The 16,695-nt window shown below is 40.9% G+C and overlaps 1 protein-coding gene across 1 annotated transcript; it reads left to right on the top strand.

The window, feature by feature from the left end:
- The first annotated feature begins 561 nt into the window (after positions 1 to 561).
- Positions 562 to 1,590, top strand: LOC132822660 (P2Y purinoceptor 1-like). The gene has a single exon (XM_060835908.1). It carries the CDS (start codon positions 562 to 564, stop codon positions 1,588 to 1,590), a length of 1,029 nt encoding a protein of 342 aa, XP_060691891.1.
- Positions 1,591 to 16,695: the final 15,105 nt, after the last annotated feature.

The following is a 16,695-nucleotide window of genomic DNA, read 5'->3' as shown; positions in this document are numbered from 1 at the left end:
CTGGTGTTGTGTGATTTTTTTTTACTTTGTCCACCCCAGTCCAGCACTGGTACCTCCACATCAATCACTGGGTGGAAATGAGTAGGCTGTTGTGAAAGTTGCCCATGTGATGACAAAACCTGGGGGTGGATGTGGGTAAAGGTCTTAGAAGAATGTGCTCAAGCCCTAAAATTATTGAACTCGATACCTCAGTTAAATATTGTCCTGGGGATATGGTGGTGAGTTGAAGAGACAGACAACAGGAGGCGCAGAGGGTGTTTTTTTGTGTGTGTGTGGCAGAGAGAACATGGGCAGGTTTTTGGGTCTGTGTTTACTCTCCCTCATGTACAGAGACGCAGTGCGTGGCGTGTCACTCCTTAGCGGAGCTGAACACCCGCCGGTCTGCATTCAACACATTGTGGGATTCACCCAGTCACTGGGCAGCATCGCTGGCGCGGGAATTAGAGAGCGCTCGCCGTTCACATCGGGCAGCCTGGCTTCATTTGTCCTGCTGCGAAAGGGTAACATCGGATCTGCCACTGGATGCAGTTTAAGAGTGGGAATTTGTGAGTTGACTGAAGCATGGCAGAGCCCAGCATTACCCTTCCCTCTGTATCATTCACATCCCTCGGACCAGGCAACAGCACCTACTGTAAAGTTAATAAAGGCTTCACATCGAAGTTCCTGCCCACCGTCTACACCATCGTGTTTATACTGGGCTTCCTGGGGAATTGCTGGGTGCTGGGCGCCATGTGCTTGAGCCGGAGGAAATTCACCAGCATCACCGTGTTCTTGTTTAACCTGGGCCTGGCTGACCTCCTGTATGTCATCACTTTGCCCTTCCTGGTGGTGTACTATGCCAACGGGCACCGCTGGACGTTCGGGAAAGCGTTTTGCAAAATGACCAGGCTCCTCTTCCACCTGAACCTGTACGGCAGCATCGGCTTCCTCACTTGTATCAGTGTGCAGCGATACCTGGGCATCGTGCACCCCATGAAGGTGCTGGGCAGGTGGAACCGCCGCCGCTCGCTGCTCCTCAGCCTCCTGGTCTGGGGGCTGGTTCTAGCCCAAACCTCGGCCGATCTCCATTTCACCAAGACCAACCTCAATGGCACCAAATGCCAGGACAGTGCCGCGATAAAGGAGCTGGGGGAGTACACGAAGTACAATCTCGCCTTGACCGTGATGGCTTTCGTCCTCCCTTTCCTCATCATCGTTGGCTGTTACAGCCGCGTTGTTCTGGTTCTGATCCGCAACAAGAACGTGGAGCAAGGCTTGCGGGAGCGCTGCCTGAAACTGGTGCTGATCGTCACCGCCTTGTTCTCCCTTTGCTTCGCTCCTTATCACGTCCTGAGAAACGCGAACCTGATCTCCAGGCACTTCCAACTCCAGGGCCAGTGCATCCAAACCTTCAAAAACATTTATCTGGGTTACCAAGTGGCCAGAGCCCTCGCCAGTTTGAACAGCATCTTCAACCCACTTGTTTATGTTCTGGCTGGAGACGATATGAAGTTACGAGTGGAAAAGCTCGGGAAAGCTGCGCGTTCGTTGTCCTCAACACCTGCCGCCCAGCTAGCTCAACCCGAAAAGAACTTACTTAATAACCTTTAAGTATTAAAGCACTTCATCGCATACGACCAAATGTTCAGAAATATACCAAAAGGTATTTTATCACGTACGTTACTGATCCTGTTTAACCGAGCTACATAAACTCTTTTAAAAAGCCTATGCATTATTTTCTGTGCACGTTTGAAGTATTAACAACTGAACGGGGACTTCCTCTTTCTCATATAACTTTTCCTTTAAAGGAGAAAATAGCTACGGAAAAGAATGGCAGAGGTTTCAGCATCCATTTCCAACAAGACCAGCACAAATTTTATAAATGGGCCAAAAACAAACTCCCAAAGAATTGCAGATACAGGAAATCAGAAATAATACCAGCTATAGGGAGAGGCTGAATAGGCTAGGCTGTTTTCCCTGGAGTGACCTCATAGAGGTTTATAAAATCATGAGGGGCATGGATGGGATAAATAGACAGTCTTTTCGCTGGGATGGGAGAGTCCAGAACTAGAGTTTGGGATGAAAGGGGAAAGGTGTAAAAGGGACCTAAGAGGCAACTTTTTCATGCAGATGGCGGTATGTGTGTGGAATGAGGTGCCAGAGGAAATGGTGGAGTCTGGTACAATTACAGCATTTAAAAGGCATCTGAATGGGAATTTGAATAGAAAGGATTCAGATAGATATAGGCCAAGTCTGGAAAATGGGACTAGATTAGGTTAGGATAAATGGTTGGCATGGACGAGTTGGACGGAAGGGTCTGTTTCTGTGTTGTACATCTCTATGACTCTATGAAAAACGGTCACCGGACCTGAACCATTAACTTGGATTTTTCACCATTGATATTGCCAGACCCACTGAGTATTTTTCCCAGCAATTTCTGATTTTGTTTCTAAAGAAGCCATCTCAGTGTAAATAGACCTTTTTTCTTAATATTTCAATTAGATTCATAGAGTCCCATCTGCCTGCGACTCTACTTTCAAGGAACTATGAGCCTGCACTCCAAGGTCTGTTTGTTCAGCAACACTCCCCAGGACCTTACCATTAAGTGTATAAGTCCTGCTCTGATTTATTTTTCCAAAATGTGGCACCTCACATTTCTCAGTTCAACTTTTGTTGCAGCACACTTGCCACCACATTTGAGCAGAGCTCGTTAATTATACCGTGTCTTGTCATACTAGGAGAAAGTGAGTACTGCAGATACTGGAGATCAAAGTCAAAAAGTGTGGTGCTGGAAAAGCACAGCAGGTGAGGCAGAATCTGAGGAGCAGGAGAATCAATGTTTCAGGCATAACCTCTTCCATCAGGAATGACCTTTAATACTGTTGAACAGTGTGTGAGTTGATTGCTGTTGCTAATTGTTCACTAACTAGAAAATACTCCAGTATTAGCTGGAGACTTTTTATTTGCTGTATCTTACTTAAAAAATGAAAATGAATTGTTACTGTTTACACAGCAAAGACATTATGCAATTTATATCAACCAGCCAGTGGATGAATGTTTTGAAGATAAAATGTTTGATATTTCACTTCCCACATCAACTGTGACGGATTCTGTTAACCACTAAAGATTAAGCTTATCTGCTATATTCACTCATAGCATCAGATGCCTTTAAGACTTTTTAAAAAGTGAATTAAGCATTTTCCAAATATTTTTGACTATGATAAAAAAATGATTACTTGTTGCTTGCCTACCTGAGGTTTACAGGTAATGAAATTAGAATAACACTTGATGAGAACAAAAGTGACCCATAGTTTTGCACTGGCCTCTGTTGTCCATAGAAAAGGTTATCGAGAAGGTTTGGCTTTCTTTCTTTATCCTCATGCACCATTCTCTGAAATTACAAGTGCAGCAAGCAGTAAAGGGGTTAAACTGTATGTTGGCCTTCACAGCGACAAGGTTCCAATACAGGAACAAAGATGACTTGCTGCAATGACACAGGGCATTGGTGAGGCTACATCTGGAATATTGTGTGCAGTTTTAGTCTCCTTATCTGAGGAAGAATGTTCTTGCTACAGAGAGATTGTGGTGAAGGTTGATTCCACAGATGCCAGGAGTGATGTATGAGGAGAGTTGAGTCCATTTTAATTGTATTCACTAGAATTTAGAAGAATGAGGGTTACCTTATAGAAACTTTTCAAATTCTAACAGGATTAAACAGGTTAGATACAGGAAGGATGTCCCTGATTGCGGGAAATTCCAGAAACAGGAGTTAAAGGAAAAGGTAATGCTTTTAGGACTGAGGAGAAATTTCTTCACCCAGGCACAGTGACCCTGTGGAATTCACTACCAAAGAAAGCGGTTGAGGCCAAAACATATAGCTCTTTTGCCTCAAGAAATCAAGGGAGAAGGAGAGGAGGGTGGGATTCAGGTTTTGTGCTCAATGATCAGCCATGATCAGACTGAATGGTGGAAAAAGCTGAAGAGGTTGAATGGCCTCCTCCTGCTTCTATTTTCCTTATTTCTATTTTATAAATCATACCATAACTGTTTCTCAATTCACCACCCTCACGGCCCCCCCCCCCCATTCCATCATTTGTGGTATATACTCAGAGTATAAACAATCACCTCTTGTCAGCTACAATATGTTGTATTAAATTAGTAGTCAGTTTCAAAGGTACCTTAGGCCAAACCACCTTAATTTCGTTCAGCCATGACTGTACCCTATTAGGGCAGTGGTGGCAATATTCTCTGATAAGTATGTAAGTTAGCTAACTGAGTTGGGAGGTTTGTTTTCAGATGTTTCATCTCTATGACTAGCTAACATCATCAGTGAGAGTCTCCAGTGAAGCGCTGGTGGTATGTCCTGTCTCTCTATTTATAAGTCTTCATTTCTTAAAGTGGGTGATGTCATTTCCAGTTCTTTTTTTTCAAGGAAGGTAGATAGGATCTAAATCAATGTGTTTATTGATAGAGATCTGGTTAGAATGCCATGCCGCTAAGAATTCTCGTGCATGTCTTTGTTTCACCTGTCCTAGGATGTGTGTGTTGTCCCAGTCAAAGTGGTGTCCTTCTTTGTCAGTATGTATGGAAACTAGTGATAGTGGGTCATGTCTTCTGGTGGCTAATGGGTGTTCATGTATCCTGGTGGCAAGTTTCCTGCTTGTTTGTCCGATGTAGTACTTTTTACAGTTTTTGCATAGTATTTTGTAAATGACATTAGTTTTGCTGATTCTATCTTATGAATCCTTTAGGTTCAGTTGTCACTATTTAAGTGTGTTGGTAGATTTATGGGCTACCATGATGCCAAGGGGTTTGAGTAGTCTGGAAGTAATTTCTCATATGTCTTTGATGTAAGGTAATGTGGCTACAGTTTTTGGTTGCATTGTGTCTGCTTGTTTGGGGTTGTTTCTGAGGAATCGATGGATTGTGTTTATTGGGTACCTGTTTTTCTTGAAAACATTGCATTGATATTTTTCTTCTGCTGTTTGTGGTCCTTGGGTGCTGCAGTGTGATGTAGTCGTTGAAATAACATCTTGATGCAGCTCCGTTTGTGGGTGTTGGGATGATTGCTTCTGAATTTAAGTGTTTGTTCTTTTTCTGTAGACATTGATTTGAAGCTCTCCATTAACTATACTGTCCCATTTGAAGCTCTCCGTTAACTGTCATGTCCAGGAATGGGAGTCTGTTGTCATTCACCTCCTCTTTTGTGATTTTTATCCCTGTCGGGATATTGTCGATGGTGTTGTAGGTTTCCTCTGATAATTGCACAATGTTTAGCATCAAACCATAAGGAAACATCTAATGTTTAGATGCTGTAAGATCTATACAACATTAAATGGATAAGTTTATTGGACCAGGCCAGACCCCTCAAAACATTTCAAGAAGGGAGCCTAGACACTAACTTTGCTAGTTGTTTTAAGCAGGTGTAAGTGGATATTTCAGGAGAGAATCAGCTGGTCAAACCACTTGGTTTAAACAAAACAATTTATTTACAAGATTACCGAATGAAACACAAACAACAGAAAACAGAATACCGAATAACTTAACCTCTGTCAAAACCCATCAGATCATCCCAATTTAATGATGCTGTTCCAAATATTTGCAACAATCCCCATTAACACCCCCTGGCACAAAATCAAACACAGGTTCTTACAGGATAGAAGTCAGAGGTCAGAGAGAGAGAGAGAGTATGAGCCTGGAACTGCTTCTATGGGTCCAGCGGCTTTTCCACATTAATGTTAAAAAATATACAGATAAGCTGAGCTGGGAGAACTGGTCACACCCCTTTCATTGTACATTTTCTTTTCAACTTGAAAGCCTCTGTTTGAGGCAGTATCTGCTATCTATTATCAAGGGTTGGTGACGATTCACCACGGCACATTCGCTGCTGCCGATTAGCCACTGCTGGTTCGCCACCAATGTTTCTCCATGGGGGTCGTTTGACCTCTGCAGATTATTCGCCATTGGAAAACATATATATGTACTGATTGTTTTCCCTCCCGCCTGTTCTTTCATACTTCTCAGTCCCCTTTATTTATATAACTACATACTACAAATTGATTAAAAAAAGGTAAAATAAATATCATTTTATTGGTTTATATATAAAAATGAGTTACAAATACTTGCGGTAGTGTATCGTCTTCAGTGGCCAATGGGCGGTGGCTGAGCATCCTCGGCAGTGAAAGGGCAGTGGCTAATCGACGGCGGCGAACCTGCTGTAGCGAATGGTCCCATCCCGATTATCATATCAGCCCTAAAACCCTTCAAAAAAAAAAGCCAAGGACGTGATAAGCTTGTTAAAGGAGCAGCTTCATCACTGAAGTGACAACTGACGTTAGTACTGCACAAGTACTAATTCTTCCAAAACACCGTAGATTCTGGAATGATTCCAGTGGATTAGAAAACAGCAAATCTAACACATTCAAGAAAGAAGGGAGGCCAAAAGTGAATAGCTGCAATCCAATCATCCAACATCTGTTGGAACAAAGTTGCTAGAATCCATTATTAAGGAGGCTAACATCTAATTTGAAAGGGAAATAATATTTAATAAATCTAATTGAGTCTGTTCATGAAGGAACATCCATGGTGGATAGAAGATAACTAGGAGATGTGGTATACTTAGATTTCCAAAAGGTATATGGTTAGGTCTACATGGAAGGTTGCTGCACAAGAACACAGTGTGGAGGCAGTGATGGATGTGTTGGCTGTTGGAGGTGGGGATGTGAAAAATGGATTGATTACCTAACAGAATTCAGAGTATAGGGATTAATGGGTCTTTCCTAGTGTAACAAGCTATTGGAGTGTGACAGAGATCAGTGCAAGTTCCTCAATAATTTCCAAATTATACCAATAATTTGGAAGGCGGGGGCAGAGGAGAAATGATAACATATATGATGGCTAAATTTGCTAATGACATTAATATATGTGGGAAGTTGTCAGGACAAGTAGAGTCTCAATTATGCCAACAAAAATTGAACAAATGTATGATCAATTGGATAAATATGAATTTGTACTCTTTGGCAGTAAGAACAGAAAGGCAGTATACTATTGAAATGGTCAGAGATTGCACAACTCTGTGTTGCAGAGGAATCAAGATCTACTAATATATCAGTCACAAAGTTTGTATGCAGGTGCAGCAAGTGATTAAGAAAACAAATGGAATATTGTAAGACATTTCAAAGATAATGAATTATAAAAGTTGGTAAGTTTTACTACAGCTGTACAGGAAGTTAGTGAGACCACATCTGGAGTACTGTTTGGTCTTCTTAGCTAAAAATAAAATAGAATTGCTTTGGAAACAATTCACAGAAGGTTCTCTCAACTCATTCTTTGGATTAGCTGGCTATCTTGCAAAGAAAGATTTAACATGTTACGTCATGTTTGAACATCTTAGACATTTTAGACAAATGAGACATGATCTTAATGAAAATACATAAGACCTTGAGTGGACTGGTCAAGGTGGACACCTGGAGATGTCTTCCCTGTGGGCATGACTTGAACCAGGAGAAATTATTTAAGAACAATAAATGTAGAATAATAGGTTTGGGCAATGGGCCTGGGTGGGTTATTCTTCAGAGGGTCAGTGTGGATTTGTTGGGCCGAGAGGCCTGATTCCACACGCTAGGGATTGTATTAAGTTCTTAAAACAAAAGATGTTTCCCTTTGAAGTCAGATGAGATTTTTTTTCTGTTAGAGAATCATTACAAAGTGTGTGGACTTCTTATTTCCGACAGACAGTGGAGACTTGGTCTTCAAATTTATTCAATGATGCATTAGATACATTTTGATACATAATGGGGTCAAAGGATATGGGGTCCACACAGGAGGGTAGATGTGAGACCACAATCAGATCAGCATGATCTTATTGAGTGATAGTGAGATTCAACAGGCCAAATGACCTACTTCTGCTGTAATTCTTATATTCGAACTTCAAACAAGAGAAAAACTATTTCCCTTTGATATTCAAAAGTATTGCCATCATATCATTCCCCCATCAAAAACTTCCATAAACTGAAGTGGATTGGCAAATAAAAATTGTGATCACAAGAGCAAATCAGAGACTGGAAATTATACACCAAGTAACTCACCTCTTGCCTCCTGAAAACTATCCAAATAAAACATACGTCATAAGTTTCCATTTGGCTGGAGGAGTGCAGCTCCAATAAAACTCAAGCAGCTTGGCACCATCCAGGATAAACTAGCACACAAATGGGTATTCCATCCACTATCAGCATACTGGCAGCAGTGGCAGTCTGTACTATATACAAGATGTACTGCAGCAGCTCACCATGACTCCTTCAAACCTGCACCCTCTACTATCTAATAGGGTAATAGCACCAGACGCAGTGGAACACTAACACCACTGGATTCCCCTCCTAGCTGCTCCCAGCTGTACACCATCTTGAATTGGAAATGCCTCATTGTTACTAAGTCAAAGTCCTGTAACACACTTCCTAACAGGGTGTTAAGATGTATCTACATCATATGAACTGCAGCAATTCAAAATGACTCACTATGATGTTCTCAAAGGCAATTCCAGATAGGAAATAAGAACTGGCTTTGCTAGGAATACCAGACCCCAAATCAAAAAGAAACTTGGCACAGGCGTGAATACTGATAGGTCTGGATAATTTCAAGATTGTCAAAATTTGCATTGCAAATACTGGATGCTTTTGAATCCATTTCACATTAATTTATCCCCTGCTTGATCCTCTTCAGGGAGTTCTTCATCTCCATGTATCCTCTTTCATAACTGGCAATATGAAAGAAGTTTTTTTTCCCCCAGCTGGAGCTTGAAAAACAGCCTCTAATCACAGACTGATTGCTGCAGTGAGAATTCATCCATATAATTGAAACAACAGAATAAGCTCATAAAATGTTTTAAAGTGGATTGTTTATATTTTCGTATGGCATCTTATACATTTACAAAGAAGTTTCAAGAAATATCACTGTGCTCCAGACAATAGTTCTGTTTACTAGGCATAATTAGTGTGCAGAATATACCTCCTTCCATGTAATGACAAGATGCCCATACTACCTTTTTGGCTGCTGTGTAAATTTATAGAGTCTTAGTATCACAGAGCACGAAAGCTGATCCTTCAGTGCAACTCGGCTATGCTGACCAAATATCCTAAACTGATCTAGTCACATTTGCCAGCACTTGGCCCATATTCATCTAAACCCTTCCTATTCATATACCCATCCAGATGATTTTTAAATGTTGTAATTGTACCCACCTCTACCACTTCCTCTAGGAGAAAGTGAGGACTGCAGATGCTGGAGATCAGAGCTTAAAAATGTGTTGCTGGAAAAGCTCAGCAGGTCAGGCAGCATCAAAGGAACAGGAGAATCGACGTTTCGGGCATAAGCCCTTCTTCTACCACTTCCTCTGGCAACTTGTTTCATACACTAATCACCCTCTGCTTGAAATCATTCTTGTAATCATTAGTATTTGCAGTCAGCATTTTGTACCAGTGATGTGTCAGAATGCTCTTCTGCAAAGTGATCTGAACTACATAAATGTAGTACACACAGCAATTGTTTCCAAGATATGATCTCTCCCTCTACTGAGAAACTTCACTCAAATATGTCTAACCTGCTTTTAGATTAGATTAGATTACTTGCAGTGTGGAAACAGGCCCTTCGGCCCAAGTCCACACTGATCCGCCGAAGCGCAACCCACCTAGACCCAGTCCCCTACATTTACCTCTTCACTAACACTACGGGCAATTTAGCATGGCCAGTTCACCTAACCTGCACATTTTTGGACTGTGGGAGGAAACCGGAGCACCTGGAAGAAACCCACGCAGACACAGGGAGAATGTGCAAACTCCACACAGTCACCTGAGGTGGAAAATGAACCTGAGTCTCTGGCGCTTTAAGGCAGCAGTGCTAACCACTGTGTCACCATGCCGGCCATCTGTTCTTTCTGTGATATGTTTACATACAAGATACAATTTGGCAGAACTAACAAAGCAAACTCAATACTTGTGTGCTCCATTAAGTAACTCAGACACGCAAAGCAAAATGAATAATTCCAGTAAATTAAAGGAAAATACTAGGAATACTGAAAATCAGAAATTAAAACCAAAAATGATAGAGAAACTCAGCGGGTCTGGTAGCATCTCTGGAGAGAGGACCAGAGTTAATGTTGCAGTGCAATACTGAGGGAGCTCTGAAGTGTCAGAGGTTCAATCCTTTGGTTAAGGTATCAATTCAAAGCTCTGTTAACACTTGAGTGGGTGTGAGTGAACTTATGGTATCTTTTTAAAGAGCAGCACAGAATTTCTCACTAGTTCTTGCTATTATTTACCCTTCAACTAACATCACAATCCGTTTGTTAGTTAATCATTATGATTCGTGAGATATTGCAAAAACCAGTGCCCATTATTCCTATATGACAACATAGTTGTCATACTTAAAAATGTTATTGGTAACACATTTTTTTGGAACATCCCATGGTCATGAATAATGCTAGATAAATTAAAAAGTTTTTATTCAACACTGAACTGGATTGACAGTTTTATCAAGGTCACACAGGATTTGAACCAATAGTTTTAGTTCCAAAAAAAGACATACGAACAAGAGCTATAAATTCTTAATAAAAAGATGAAACTTGCTTTAAAAGTTGGACCTTCAGATAACTACCGTTAATATAAACTCATACTAGTCTACTTCTCTGGCCAGGTTAATGCCAACTTAAAAACATTATGTTTTTGCCTGCAAACTACATATAAAAATACAGTTTTCTCAAATTAACTGTACACTGTGTGCTGGCAATAAATGTGTGAGATAAACACCCTCCTGTTTTGGTTTTTGCTGCTGTTTACCTATTATTTACTTACCTATGCTACTTAACTTTTTACTGTATTGCTCACAAGGCAAAGCTTTTCATTGTGCTTCCGTACACGTGACAATAAATTCAATTCAATAATGTTTACATGGAGGGGTTCATTCAAGGTCAGAAAATGTGAAAAAATCTAGCAATGTGGAGCCACTACTAAATTTAATATCATTAGCATCTTTAGCACAATTTCCAAACCAACATCCACTCAGATTGAGAGGGAAACGACTGGTGATTCTTTGAGCCGAGGATGACCATGTGCTTTAGGCCAGGAAATGGGTTGAGAAGGAGAATCCTTACTGGTAACCTCAGACAGTGCAGGAATTGAAACCACAATGTTGGCATCACGCTGCATTGCGAGCTAGCCATCCAACCAAGGTAACCGGCTCACTGCAATGTACTACTTCTAGGCCAGAACATCTATGCGCAACTACTTCCTGCCCTGCAAGTGTGTCAGAACATGTTCAAGTGGGTCATTTTTTTTAAAAACAAAAGACACAGATCAAGGCTGGCTGTCAAGATTGGGATTCATCTGAGAGGAGCAGTGTGCCCAGCAGGAAGGAGAAAGCGAAAGACCACAGACAGCTCCTTCCTCCCCATAACTGCTGTATATTTTGAGCCCTGAGAAAGCTGAACCCCAGCTATTAATTTCAAAAATATCCCCAATCTAAGGATGGAGCCTTCATTTAATGTTAGAAACACCAACCCACTACTTTTACTGAATGATTTCAAACTAGCCAAGATCACAGCAGAAGTAGATATAGCTGGGATCGGGTTTGACATTTTAATGGTTTAACCAATCAAGATTGTTTACAAAATCTCTATCAACCTATCAGACACAGCATTCCAGCCAAGAATTCTTTTTACTCTTCCCAATGATCTCAGAAATTGCTGTCAATCAAAGCTATTAATTGATTGTTGCAGCCTATGCTTTGAACGCATATCAAGTTGCTCATTATAGTATGTTTGGCTAAGAGCCAATGAATACACCAAATAGTGTTCTGCTTCTCTGGGGTCGCCAAAAATAAATCAGGCATCACTCTTCTGTTTCATTACTAGTGGAACTGATCAGAGTGTGCAGAGTTAAAAAGGCTTTTCAGTCAAGGGCATAATATGTCTGAGACCACTTGGCAATTGGCTTCTTTTCAAAATGGAACCAACTCCACTGCCAGTATTAAATGGAGTGATAAGGCTATTTACTAATCTGATACTGTTACCGTCAGTACTGCCACATAGTTAAACTCCTGTACGGTTTTAGTTAAAATAGAGTAATGCTTAAATATTACTAGTACAAATCTGTGCACGGTCATAGAATAATTCAGTAAAGGCCCTTTGGCCCATTGAGTCTGCTCCACCAAAACTACACACTGTCCCACTCTCTTGCTAGGCCCACAGCACTGAATATTATGACATTGCAAGGGCTCATTCAAGAACATTTTAAAGTTCCCTACCTCCACTACTCTCCAACATGGTGCATCTCAGCACCATTTAAAATGTTTTCTTCTCAAAACCCCTCTGAATCTTTTACCTTTCACTTTAAATTTACACTCCTTTGTTATTGATCTTTCCACTAAGAGGAACAGCTGTTTTCTATTCACCCTGTCCATGCCCCTCATAATCTTATACACCCCTAACAGGTCACTCCTCATCCTTGTCTACTTCAAAGAAAGTAGTCTCAGCCTATCAGCCTCTCTTTTTAGCTGAAATGCTCCATTCTGGGCAATGTGCTGAAGAATTTCCTTCGCACCTCCCCAGCTACGTTCATAACCTCCCTATACTTGCTGCTCAGAACTGCAGAGTCCTCCTGCTCTGCCCTAACCAAAGTTCTCCACAGCTCCAACATAACCTTCCTGCTCTTATAATCTATGCCAAGACTGAGAAAGGCATGGCGTAACTACCATATGAGTCTGTCCTGCCATTTTTAGGGATAAGGTCATGACCAATCTGTCCCTTTGCGTTTCCTAGTGTCTTGCCATTCATCGAATATTCTCTTGTCTCGTTCCTTCTACTAAAGTGCATCATTTTGCATTTATAAAGGCTAAATTCCATCTGCCACTAATCTGCCCATCTGACAAATCTATTTATTATCCTGCTGTAACCTACCACCTTTCTCCTGTCAACCACCCAGCCAATCTTTGCATCATCCGTAAACTTAATTTATCTACATTATTTATGAATTTTACAAATAAAGAGTACCTAATGCTGATCCCTGTGGGTATTCCACTGCACATCGGGCTCCAGTAACACAGTCTGTCACCACCACCGTATCTCCTGTCACTAAGCCAGTTTTGAATCAGTTGGAGTCAGTGTCTTGCTTAACACTCAATTCAACTAGATTAATTCAACATGCAATTTCATCCATAAATTTATGCTGATTCTTTGACTAGATCAGATATGTCCAAGCTCTCGCTCGCTCGCTCCCACTAAGAAAAGACATTAGAGGACGATGGTGTGATTGACAATATGAAAGGCCACATAAAAATAAAGGAAAACTAATGCATTATGATCACTGTCAGAGGATGTTGTCATTTATGACTTTAATTAGGGATACCTCAACACTGTGGGGAAAAATTATCATTGAAAAGTGTCAAACAGAATTGCAAGATTGATAGGCATGAATTTGTGAAGTGCTGAAGGTGTTGAAGAATTCAGAGAGATTGGAGATGTTGTTTGCAGGGACAGAAAGATTGAAAGAGGGCTGTGTTACCACATGGCAGCTTGGAGGGTTTGTGCTTGCTGATCAGCATGTTGACACACTGACGTCCAATTCCAGAAGCTACTACTGCTGCACATGGACCTCAAATCCATATAATAGCAGAGAAAATTGGAAGAAATGTAGCTGCTAACAACTCACTGTCCAAATGCAGGTAAACATGATCTACATGCAGTAGTAAAATAACCCCACCAACACAACAGCAAAGGTCCATGGCTTCAGGCTCCTTCAAAGACATTAATAGCCAAATACAGAGCACAGATGCTGCAATCTGTTACAGCCGGAAGATAAGGAATGACCTAAAGTATGACTGTGGCCCCAAGTCCCAGATCATGACTTGGATGAGGAGGTTGAGGGGTGGGTCAGTAAATTTGCAGATGACACAAAGGTTGGAGGTGTCATCAATAGTATAGAGGGATGCTGCAGCGCGATACAGACAGGATGCAGAGCTGGGCTGAGAAATGGCAGATGGAGTTCAACCTGGATAAATGCGAAGTGATGCATTTTGGAAGGTCAAACCCGAATGCTGAATATAGGATTAGAGACAGGATTCTTTCATTAACAGGGGGATCGAGTTTAAGAGCTGCAAGGTTTTTCTGCAGCTCTACAAGTCCCTGGTGAGACCACACTTGGAATATTATGTCCAACCATAGGAAAGATCCAGAGGCTTTGGAGAGGGTGCAAAGAAGGTTTACCAGGATGCTGCCTGGACTGGAGGGCTTGCCTTATGGAGAAAGGTTGAATAAGCTCAGACTTTTCTCTTTTGAGAGAATGAGGAAGAGAGGAGACCTGGTCGAGGTGTACAAAATAATGAGAGGAATAGTTCAAGTCAATAGCCAGAGTCTTTCCCCAGGGCAGGATTGACAAGAAGTCATAGTTCCAAGATATTAGGAGAAACGTATAAAGAAGACGTCAAAGGTAGGTTCTTTACGCAGAGAATTGTGAATGCATGGAATACGTTGACAGCTGTGGTGGTGGAAGCAGAGACATTGGGGACATTTAAGCAACTGTTGGACATGCACATGGATAGCAGTGAGTTGAGGGGTGCGTAGGTTGTTACTTTATTTTACATTAGGATTAAATCTCAGCACAACATTGTGGACCAAAGGGCCTGTGCTGTGCTGTGCTTTTCTATGTTCTATGGGATGCACCACTTTAACCTGTCCAAAAACATCTGTTTTGGTACACATCTTTCTTTCTATGCAGTCTCTCAGGGAGCTCTCCAATGGTTAGATAAACGAGTCAACCCCTTAACAGGTTTCCTTGTAAAATGAAAGATGTGGCAACACAATGTGGTAAAGAGGACAGGAAGTGAAGAGGATCAGTTGTTTAGTAGAAAGTGGATCAAGGAAGGATAAAGTAGGTGGATTTCACAACAGGATGACCTTAAGGAGGTATGAGAGGAGGAGGAGGAGGAGAACAAAGACTTTCATTTTAAGAATATTACATTTCCTAGCATTTCCTCAAATTAATGCCAACTTCCTCATTTGTTACAATAACCTGTAACACCTCATTGGGAAAGTGCGCTGGAAATCAATCCCCACTATTGCCAGAGTTATCACAAGAGTGATTTTATCAAAGTAAACAAAAATTCTCCCATTTACCTGTTTTTCTAGATCCAAGTTGACAGAAAACACAGACTAGGGTTCCGTACTTGACAAGAATTACTGTTTATTACCAATAAATAGATTCTAGCTACAGATAAACAATTATGAACATCAACATATTATTCTACTAGTTAAAACTCTACAACTCTCCAATAAAACTCCTCCCACAAACACATATAGACAGACAGATAGACAGACAAGAGCATTGGTGTTATGGGTAGAGGGAAAGATCACTGGGAAGTTAGTTCAATGGCTCTGTTTCATAGGGTACACGGACATGATCCTTTTGCTTGTCAGGACATAATTAACTTCAATCATTCTGCAGGTTCTTTTCACATCCTTACAGGAGGCACAAAACTGTCTTACTGATTAAAAGCAAAAGCTTACAGTAGCGATGAGGTTGAAGATAAACTGGCCTTCTTCAGGTATTTTCTACCACAGGGAGAGACACCATCTCCCCTTCCAGAATTTCGAAGGCTTCTGGCAATATTGTTCACACCTACAATCTTTTCAGCTGCCCAGAAGCCAACCATGTATTTGCTGGCAGGCAGATGGCCTTTGTTATCAACAACTGGTCACAACTCCACAAACCAATGAGTTACGTGCTGCTGGCCAAATCCCAAGTCATACACACCCACTGCTGCCAACTCATCTGCAACCAGCTCACCCCACCCCCTTACTAGTTGAACAAAGCAGCAATATAAACACCACATACAAATTTCAGTAGCTTCCTTTCAATAAGTGCATCAATCCTTTCACAATCGGAGAATTTTTAGGAGCCCTTTTTCTCATTTTAGTCCACAATCAAAAGTACAGAAGGATAAACCGGTATAGAAATATAACATTTTGAGTTGAAATAAAGCTCCAAGTTGGGAGCATGAATTTATAAAAGATTCCTTTCAGGTTTTATGCAAAACATAGTGAATATCTGATTCTCTCCCACAAATCCACGTTTTTGTTGCTAACACCATAGAAACAATTTTCAGTTTATACTTTGTGAAAGCCTAGACGTCTTTGCAGGGAGAATAAACATAAGAATAATCAAATTCATCAAATTGAAATCTGCCTTATCACTGGAAATCTGCAATCCCATTGATGGTATGTACAGAGTAATGGTCAAGACAATCCTGCACTGAACATAAAATAAATAAGGCAAAAACGAGAAAGAAGTTTAAACGAGAAAAAAATGAAAGAGGTGAAAAATGTGTGTTACTGAGTGTTGTCAGTGGTCATGCATATGTTTAGATTATATGAATTCACACTCCCAGTGTGAATTTTTGGATGTTAATAGTGCTTATTGGGAACTTGGGTATAGAGGCAAGATGATCCTGTAGGATTTTCTGTGCATTAAATGTGGAAATATGTATACACTACTCCAGACTCTGTTCAACCACATACAAATCAATTTCATGTCATCTGTTTGACTTCAAATCATTCAAAACTTAACTTCTAAAATGAATACAGTTGCAGAATGGCAGTCATATAAATAGTACAAAATATTGCAAGTGCAATTCTAATTTTAATGTATCAAATGTTTTGCCATAAATCAAAAT

This window comes from Hemiscyllium ocellatum, chromosome 15 (assembly GCF_020745735.1).
Source record: "Hemiscyllium ocellatum isolate sHemOce1 chromosome 15, sHemOce1.pat.X.cur, whole genome shotgun sequence".
NCBI lineage: Eukaryota > Metazoa > Chordata > Chondrichthyes > Orectolobiformes > Hemiscylliidae > Hemiscyllium > Hemiscyllium ocellatum.
The sequence above is the reverse complement of the archived record's forward strand: the minus strand, read 5'-3'. Positions and strand labels throughout refer to the sequence as shown.